General features: G+C 54.0%; 2 protein-coding genes across 2 annotated transcripts; one reads left to right on the top strand and one right to left on the bottom strand.

Moving 5' to 3' along the window:
• The first annotated feature begins 2,392 nt into the window (after window positions 1-2,392).
• Spout1 (SPOUT domain containing methyltransferase 1) lies at window positions 2,393-7,396 on the top strand. The gene is made up of 12 exons (XM_021155944.2): window positions 2,393-2,465; window positions 2,890-2,935; window positions 3,137-3,265; window positions 3,376-3,535; window positions 4,029-4,118; window positions 4,193-4,242; window positions 4,365-4,495; window positions 4,862-4,934; window positions 5,041-5,139; window positions 5,526-5,628; window positions 5,746-5,893; window positions 6,645-7,396. The coding sequence occupies exons 1-12, from the start codon at window positions 2,430-2,432 to the stop codon at window positions 6,735-6,737; spliced, it is 1,158 nt and encodes a 385-aa protein (XP_021011603.1). The 5' UTR covers window positions 2,393-2,429; the 3' UTR covers window positions 6,738-7,396.
• Window positions 6,785-9,313, bottom strand: Endog (endonuclease G). The gene is made up of 3 exons (XM_021155945.2): window positions 8,718-9,313; window positions 7,822-7,931; window positions 6,785-7,139 (listed from the first exon to the last, which is right to left on the bottom strand). The coding sequence occupies exons 1-3, from the start codon at window positions 9,207-9,209 to the stop codon at window positions 6,857-6,859; spliced, it is 885 nt and encodes a 294-aa protein (XP_021011604.1). The 5' UTR covers window positions 9,210-9,313; the 3' UTR covers window positions 6,785-6,856.
• Between the last annotated feature and the right edge of the window lie 234 nt (window positions 9,314-9,547).

Genomic DNA, 9,547 nt, shown 5'->3' with positions numbered 1-9,547 from the left:
TGGCCCTGAACTCAGAAATCCGCCTGCCTCTGCCTCCCGAGTGCTGGGATTAAAGGTGTGCGCCACCACGCCCGGCCCGACTGCTCTTCCAGAGGTCCTGAGTTCAATTCCCAGCAACCACACGGGTCTCACAACCATCTATAATTCCCTATTCTGGTGTGTTTGAAGACAGCTACAGTGTACTCATATACATAAAATAAATAACTAATTCTTAAAAAAAAAACAAAAAAACAAATAACCTTTGAGATGAGTGGATGCTGCATGGGGCTAGCCATAGAGGCAGCCAGACTTCTGCGGCCAGAGAGTAGCCAGCACTAGCGTGGGGTGGTGTCTTTCTTACATTGCCCCACTACAAAGACCTGTGTGAGCTACACAGTAGGCCTCTGAGTCCATGCCTCCCCACATTGCACCTCAAAGAAGTAACTTGGGATGCTGAGGAGATTGTTCTGTGGTTAAGAGAACTGGCTTTTCTTCCAGAGGACCTGGGTTCAGTTCCCAGCACATAAATGGTGTTTTACAATCTACTATAATTTCAGTCCCAGGGGATCCATTCACCTCCTCAGACACCAGGCAAGACTGTGGTGCACACACATACATACAGACAAAACACTCATATAAATAAAGTCAAAATTCACACAGCAGGGTGCCCCACACCTGTAATTTCAGCTCCTGGGAGGATAAGGCAGGAAGATAGACATTATCTCAAAAAACAAAACCAAAGCAAGCAAAACAGACAAAAAGAAATTTTGACTCAAAAGAGTGATGTAAACTATAGTTGGTTGGTAATAATGTGTCAGTATTGTTCCTCAACTGTAACAAAGTATCGGATCATTGTAAAATGTTAATACAAGCCGGGCAAGCCTTTAATCCCAGCACTTGCTCAGCACACGCAGGAGGATCTCTGAGTTTGAGGCCATCCGGGTCTACATAGTAAGTTCCAGGACAGCCAGGGCTACATAGTAAGGCCTGTTTCAAAAACAACAACAAAAAGTTAACATAAAACTATCAGGCAGAAAAGTGTTTTTGGAAGGAACCTGTTGGTGTTCTGGGTTATACAGGAGAGCAAAGAAAAGGAGACACTGCAGGACCTGTTAGGCTTCTCAGCAGCAGGGGCTCATCCTCTCAGGCATCGAACTTCACACACATTTTGCAGACCCTCCTTACTGTTACACAAAAGGCACTTGTAGCAAGTCAATTTCTGTATATCAAAACCTGCTACCCTATCTAGGCTTCTCTGAAGGAACCATACCTAAGCAATACTCAGGCATAACCTACATTCCCAGGTGTACCTAAGCAAGTCCCAGGAGACGTCCTGGTTTGTCAGGTATGTCTCAGGACTAAGTTATGCAAAGGCTCTGAGAATCCTTGGAAGAGCAACCCCATAAAACCTCAGACAACAATCAATAACTTTACAAAAGGCTTCTTCAAACCCTAGGTACAATCCCTCTGGAATCCATGCCAGATACAATGGCTGCTATTATAGCAGCAGCTAAAAAATCTGTTACAGGGACTTCTTTCAGTCCTATCTTCTCATTCTTTACTTAAAATGATTTTAAAGTAGACACAGAATGTTGGTCAGTGATTTGCATGCTGGAAACCTTGGATTTGATCCTCAGGGCTGCCAAAAATCAATCAATCAATCAATCACAGCACTCACTCAGGTGGTTGATGGAAGGTTGAGTTTGAGGTCAGTCCAAGCTGCATAGTAAGACCCTGTATCAATTTCTTTTTTAAAAAATTTAAAGTACTACATGCAAACAAATGAATTAAACTGATAAAGAATAAAGTCTGGGGCTGGCAAGATGACTCAGCGGGTAAGAGCACCAATTGTTCTTCCGAAGGTCCTGAGTTCAAATCCCAGCAACAACATGGTGGCTCACAACCATCCGTAATGAGATCTGATGCCCTCTTCTGGTGTGTCTGAAGACAGCTACAGTGTACTTATGTATAATAAGAAACAAATCTTTAAAAAACAAAAGAATAAAGTCTGGACGAGGCTGGGAATATGGCTCACTGGTGGAGCACTAAATTTAGCATGTGTAGGGCCCTTAGTTGGATTCCCAGGAAACTGAATGGATAAATAAAAAGAAAGTGCAAATGAACTGGATTAAGCTACTCTTTTGTAATTTCCAATAGGATCTCCTTACATATAACATGGAAGCTAAATATCACCAGGGTACCTAACAATGGAAAGGGCGGCACATGAGCCTTACTGGGTTCAGGACAGCGTGGTGCTGCGAACTCGTTGCCCTGGAGACAGGATACCAACGCAGCTGCCTCCGCTCTCGCACACGGTGTTTCTGAGCTCCGCCTCAGCCTGGAACCCAGGACACGCCCCACTCTCCGCTGGGCCTCTGATTGGGCAGCTCCGCGGAGGTGGGGCCGGAAGAGGCAAGGCTGATTGGCAGGCGCGTGGTGTGCCTGGAAACATGGCGGAGCGCCCGAGGAAGCGTCCGTGTGGCCCGGTACGTACGGACGGATGGGTTCCGGACTAGGCCTGGAAACTGCAGGGTGTCCCAGTGGTGTCGGCCCGGGTCTTCTGCTCCCTCCTCTCCCCTCGTCCCTCGCCCGAAGCCTGAGCTTGCAGGGTTAGCTGGTCCGATCTACATTGATTCGCGGGGCGACAGTGTCTTGAGTCCTCTCCTGGATTATTTTCTGATTACTAGGGCGACTTTATGGCCATACCTGTCTTCCCCTTGTCTCTGTTTCTTCTTTTGCCCAATGGGGATTCATTCCTCAGCTTCCCGGACCTGATCCCAGCCTTTGTGCACGGCGAGTCCCTGTGTACTTCTACCCTGGTTTGAGAGAGTCAGATGGCGGGAGCCCGGAGGGGATGCGCCCCTCCTATGTGTGACCGGTCAGCCTCTCAATCTTCCTCCTTCCTTGCAGGGTGAACATGGCCAAAGGGTTGAATGGCGAAAATGGAAACAGCAGAGTAAGTAAAAGCTGAGGCCGGGTTGGGCAAGCGCACTGAGCCCTCCCTTCCCACAAACCAGCTAATGCCCCGCCGAGCCCACTTTGGGTCTCAGTGTATCCAAGTGGAGCTGTGGTGGCAGCCTCTCCAGAGCCTAGGCTAGCCCAGCGAGAAGGAACTCTCCTCCCCATGTCGAGTCCTTTCCCCCCAATAATTCTCCAGAAAAAGAGGAGAAAAAGAAGTGGAAGGACCTCAAGCTAATGAAGAAACTGGAGCGGCAGCGTGCCCAAGAGGAAGAGGCTAAGCGCCAGGAGGAGGAGGAAGAGGCGGCGGCCCAGAGGACCAACCAAGGTAAGCAGTTGGGTCGTGAGGTAAGTTGAATCTCTGAGTCATGGGGACATGCATGGGAGGGAAGGTCCACAGCCTGTCAGGCTGACAGGAACATACCCTGTCCCTGCTAGGACGGCCTTACACTCTGAGTGTGGCCCTGCCAGGCTCCATCCTGGACAATGCCCAGTCACCTGAGCTCCGCACCTACCTGGCTGGCCAGATCGCCAGAGCCTGCACCATCTTTTGTGTGGATGAGATTGTGGTGTTCGATGAGGAGGGCCAAGATACCAAGTAAGAGTCTCTGGGGAGAGGGGAGGACCAGCAGGGGTGGCTGTGGCTTTGTCCTGCTCCTTGTCACCTGCCTGGCTGCCTGGAAGGAGCTCTCAAAGGCAGCTGCAGACGCACTTTTTCTCTCCCTTGGTGCTAGAGAGTGGACTCAGGGTTTTGCCCATGGTCTATGCTGAAGCTCAGCACGTGGATGGTTTGGGTTGTGCTTAGCATTTCTTTATGGTGCTTGTGTACAAACACCAGTGTGGTTCTGGAGATCGGAAGGCCACTTGAGCTGAGCAGTGGTGGTGCATGCCTTTCATCCCAGCACTCAGGAGGCAGAGGCAGGTGGATCTCTGAGAGTTCAGTGCCAGTCTGGTCTACAGAGCAAGGTCTGGGACTGCCAGGGCTACGCCAAGAAACCCTGTCTCCAAAAACAAATGAAAAAAAAAAAAAAAAAAGAGAGAGCACAATAAGCCCAGCACTTGGATCTTGAGGCCTGTCTTAATCTTTCCAGGAGTGTGGAAGGAGAATTCAGGGGAGTTGGCAAGAAAGGCCAGGCATGTGTCCAGCTGGCCCGCATCCTGCAGTACCTGGAGTGTCCACAGTAAGTGTGAGGTGAGGGCAGTGGTTGGGAGGCAGCCTCCCCAGGATGGACCTGACAGATGCATTCCTCCCTAGGTACCTGAGAAAGGCGTTCTTCCCCAAGCACCAAGATCTGCAGTTTGCAGGTACAGCTAGTGTGCCTGCCCCATTTCCCATGACTCATCCTTAGGCACCAAGACGGATCCAGGTGGGAACACGGGCTAGGGGTAGAGCCTGGTCCTGTCATCACCTCCTGTTCCCTGCCCAGGAATCCTCAACCCCTTGGACAGCCCTCATCACATGCGTCAGGACGAAGAGTCTGAGTTTCGAGAAGGCGTCGTGGTGGACCGGCCCACCAAGGCAGGCCATGGCTCTTTGGTCAACTGTGGAATGAAGAAGGTAGGGGTGGGAAGGCGGGCTGTGGTACACTTGGGGACACTTGCTAGCTATAAAAGGTAAGGACACATGAATGAGGAGACCTGAACTCCAGGCCTGCTGTGAAACACTAGTTAACCCAAAGTAGGGCTCAAGCTGTGAGCCCCTCGAGGCTGGAGAGGTGACTCAGGTTAAAGAGCACTGGCTACTCTTGCAGAGGACCCACATTCAGTGCCCAGCACCCACATGGCAGTTAACTCCAGTTCCAGATAATCTGGTGCCCTCTTGTGGCCTCCATGGGCCCTGGACGTGGCAGGCTGACCTGGGATCTCTGACAATGTGTCCCCTTCATGGTGTGGCACTCACTCACTCCCTCTAGCTTCTCTTCAGGAGGTGAAGATTGACAAGAAACTGGACCCTGGACTTCGGGTGACCGTGCGACTGAACCAGCAGCAGCTCCCAGGTAGGGGGAGCTTCCTGGGCCCTTAGAGCTGCCTGGCTCAGAGCCGCTTCCAAGCCGCCCCTACCTACCAGTTTCCTTGGTCTTCATAGCCTGTTTTGTTTCCCAGAATGCAAGACATACAAAGGAACAGTTGTGTCATCACAGGACCCCCGCACCAAAGCTGGTCTCTACTGGGGCTACACTGTCCGGCTGGCCTCTTGCCTCAGTAAGAACTCAAGTCCCTTCCCTGAATGTCCATCTGTCTCACTTGTGAGATCCACAAGTCAGATCAGGGTCTCTGTCCTACCCAATGGTGTGTATGTTTAGGAGGTGCCTCCTCTAGCCTCTGGTCACATCTCTGGTACCCTAGTCTCCCTGAGAACAGGATGTGCTTGGCCCCCATCCTGTTGCGGTCTCAGCACTAGGGAGGCCAGCACAGGAATCTCACTGACCAGCTTAGATATGTCAGAGCGAGACCTTGCAGTCTCAAGACAAGTATCATGGCTGCTGAATGTTGTCTGGGGCTTGGGAGCTCCTTCTGCCTACCACAGCCAAGGTCAACTTCCCAAGAGCGGTAGGTGTCTTCTTTACCTGAGCCTGCCCCACCCCCAGGCGCTGTGTTTGCTGAGGCTCCCTTCCAGGATGGGTACGACCTGACCATTGGGACATCAGAACGTGGCTCTGACGTGGCCTCTGCCCAGCTGCCCAGCTTCAGGTGAGTGCTGTCTAGAACAGGAACTGGGCCCTGCTCTACAGAGGGTTAGGAACTTGAAGCTCTGGAGCCTGCATCCAGTGGAGCCTTGAAGTCAGTGTCTCTCTCTCTGGGTCCCAGGCATGCTCTTGTGGTGTTTGGAGGCCTCCAAGGGCTAGAAGCTGGAGTGGATGCTGATCCGAACCTTGAAGTGGCTGACCCCAGTGTCCTCTTCGACTTTTATGTCAACACATGCCCTAGCCAGGGCAGCCGTACCATCCGCACTGAGGTGAGCCACAGCCACAGGCACCCACTTCTTGCAGCCCACCTTGCGTGCCTTTTCTAAAATTTACTTACGGATGTTTTGTCTGCATGTACTTGTGCACGTCAGGAGAGGGCATCGGATCCCAGGAGGCTACAGGTGTCAATAGTTATGAACTGTTATGTGTATTCTGAGAATTGAACTCAGGACTTCCCGGAAAGCAGCCAGTGCTCCTAACCACTGAGCCATCTCTCCAGCCCCAGCCTAAAGAGCTTTTCTGAAATTGGGATCTTTACCACAGTCAACTAGTAGCAGGGACTGAACACAAGAGCAATTAAGAGTTGCAGTCCTGGCCCCGTGCCTTGTGGTAGCCCTGTGTTCCTAGGTTGAGGGACCCAGGTGATCTGTCTGTCTGTCCCTCTGCAGGGCTTCTTGCTTCCGCTTCCTTGGTTGTATCCTAGGTCCCTCTGGGTGTTGGGGGGAAAGTGTGCCACAAGCTCTGAGCATCCACGGGATCTATGCACCCATCTTGGAGACTAGGATGGGATGCGGTCCCTGTGGATATTAGGGGGGAGGCTCTGTTACAGTCAGCCTCAGGGGCAGTGACTCTGCAGACGGGCAGTCCCAGTCTCCCTGTCTCTGAAGTCCTGCCATGTCACTAATTACTGTTCCACTAGTATCCCTCCTGACTCTGAGGTAGGTCCCACATGGGGCCTGAAAACAAGCAGCTGGGAATGCTGCCTGGCTTCCTGGTCCCAACCAACTTCTTTTCTTCCAGGAGGCTATACTCATCTCGCTGGCTGCTCTGCAGCCTGGTCTCACCCAGGTGGGGTCGAGGCCCGCCTCCCCACTTTCTGGACCCAGGACGTAGAGGAAGCAGCAGGACAGGAGGATCACGGGAGTAGAGATGGTCAAGTCTTCTCTCCAAAAATAACTGCCTTTAATGTGAGCCAGCCCATCTCCCCAGGGCCTCCAGTGAGTCCTCCACCATCACTTGCTGCCAGCAGTGATAGCCTTGAGGTTTCCAGCTCGAGCCAGAATATTGGGCACAAAGAGCAATCCCGAGGCCCGCTCGATGCTCTCGACGGGCACCAGGAACCGCTCCAGAGGGATGGTCTCATCCACGGGGGCATTGGGCATCACGTAGGAACGTAGCTCGATCTGCCCACCGGCTGCCTCCAGGATCAGCACCTTGAAGAAGTGTGTGGGCACTGCCACGTGGTTCTTCCCAATAACCTGGTACTTCACATAGGACTTCCCATCAGCCTCGGTCCTGTGGATAGACCAGGGCACACATGGCCAAGAGGCCTGGTTACATGCAAGGTCACCTCTTCCAGGAAGCCTTCCATGACCTAACTTCTAACAAGCAAGAAGTTTGTGCTGGGCCTGGTGCCTCCTTGGGTCTGGGAAATATGTAAGGTGGGGACCAATGCTTAACCTCAGCTTTTCTGCCCAATACTGCTTCAGACAGAATGGGAGGTAATAAACGCAGCTAGAGGAATGAGCTCTCTAGACCCTGATGCTCACCTATGCTCATGTGACTGTAACCTGTCCCGTAGGCAGTACACCTAACAAGCACGAGTGGGAGGCCAGCCTGGTGCTCGGCTGGTGCCACACCGCGCCACGCCAGATGGCCTGTAGCAGATGCCTGTAGCTTCTGGTTTCCTCAGCAGCCGCTGCCTCCTGCAGCCAGTGCTGCTGCTGTTGCTTTCTGTGCCCTCCCGAGGAGCTCAGCTCATTTGTCTGCCAGGAATCCTTAGCACGTCAGAGGCAACGGTGACAGCCTCCTGCAGCAACGGGTTACGGGTGGTGAGGGGGAGCAAAGGCAGGTGTGGGGCCCAGGCACCTGTGGGCACAGCAGAGTTCTAGGCCACCCAAAGGTCTCCGGCTACAGTGACACAGAAAGCCCAAGGTTGGAGAACAGGAGTTGGAGGCCCCATCAGCTACAGGCTTACCTGGGCAGGAAAAGAGGCCCCGTGCAGACATAGACATTTTGGTAAGTTCGTGTCAGGCTGCGGCTGTACTTCTCAAGGTTGTTCCAGGCATTCTGGTTGAGGTGTGGCACCTGGTGGGAGAAGCGAGGCTCAGGAGCACACCCCGGACCTTCCATTAGGGGTGCCCCAGCTCTTAATGTCAATGCCCAAACATTTGAAGGACAAGGGCTCAAAGAAGGGCTCCCTCCTTGGGGCTCTGTGACTACAGTTTTTGAGCCAGTGCTAGCCACTTTCCTGGCACTCCAATGCTCTAAGCTTTTTCCTTGCTCAAAGGAAGGAGGAAGGAGGGGACATTAGTCATTCAGAGACCCCTAAGGTCCCTTGAAACTCCCAAACCTCAGGTCAAGCTCTAAAAAAGGCACGGGGGCTGGACAGTGCTGGCTGGCGTGCACCTTTAATCCCAGCACTCAGGAGGCAGAGGCAGGCGGATCTCTTGAGTTCCTGGGCAGCCTGGGCTACACAGAGAAACCCTGTCTCTAAAAAGTGAGCAACAATAAGGTGTGGGGTGGGATGTGGTCTTCTGTCCATCTCCATCCACTAGGTGGATGTGCCAGGAACCTACTTCACAATCAAGACCCTGCTGGGAGCAGGTGCAGTGCTAACAGTGTGCCCTAGGCCAGCAGGGTAGACTGAGGAGTCAAGCTCCTGGGTTCCCTGAGGAAGCACACTGGGTGGATTGCTGACCGGCATTGCTGCAGCCCTTCACTACTTGGTGCACTGCTTCCCACGGGAGGCTGAAGAAGGATGAACCCCGGACTCTGCAGTGCCACTGTAGGATTCCTCCCTCCCGCCACGGTGCACGTGTAAAGTGAGATCTAGACGCTGCAGTCGGGCGGGCGACCAGGGTCCGACACTACCTGAGGCGCTACGTTGCTCAGGTAGAAGGTGTCGTCCATGGCCCGCTGACTCCAGCGGTGGTTGGCGGCGGCGGCCAAATGGCCGCGGTCAAAGCCACTGCCGCGGTAGTCCGCATTGGTGGCACGGTGGTACGCGTGCACAGAGTCGTCCTCGCGGAAGTCGCAGGCGCGACGGTCCCCGTCGCCACGGAGCCGCTCTGGCCTCAGCTGCTCCAACACCCAGAGCGCACCGCGCGTGCGCGGGTCGTAGCTAAGCACATAGGACTCGCGGCTCCGGAGCTGCGCCACGCCGGGCAGCCCGTACTTGGCCAGTTCCCCGGTGCCGCCCGCCGGTCCCCCGGGCAGCGCGGGAAGATCGGCCGCGACCACCGGCAACAATGGCACTCGGCCCAGCAGCCCGGGCGCTTTGCCCTCCCGCCGCCGCCAATGCTCTGCCGCGACGCCCAGCCCCGCGCCCAGGGCTAGGGTCAGGCCGGCCCGCAGCGCACGCATGCCTACCGGAGGACAAGGACGCTACCGATGTTAGCAAAGAGTGAAGGAGCCTGTGCCGGTGTGGCCCCCGACGCCCTTCAGCTGCCCTTTTAAGACGTAGCTGGGGCCTGGTGCCGCCCTACTCGCTTACCATTGGTCGTTCCACGTCGGGCTCCGCCTCGCCATGTACACCTCACATGGCCCTGCTTTTAAACAGGACAGAACCCCAGATCTGTCAGACCCCTCAGGTGCACCCACCCTCCTGCCACCAAACGAGCGAAGGATTTCTCTAGATTGATTAACAGAAGGACGCAGGTGTAGCTATTGATAGCCGCCTGGAACCTAAGCTTGCTAGTAAG

This window comes from Mus caroli, chromosome 2 (assembly GCF_900094665.2).
Source record: "Mus caroli chromosome 2, CAROLI_EIJ_v1.1, whole genome shotgun sequence".
Lineage (NCBI taxonomy): Eukaryota > Metazoa > Chordata > Mammalia > Rodentia > Muridae > Mus > Mus caroli.
Note: the sequence above shows the minus strand (reverse complement) of the source record. Positions and strands in the feature narration are given on the sequence as shown.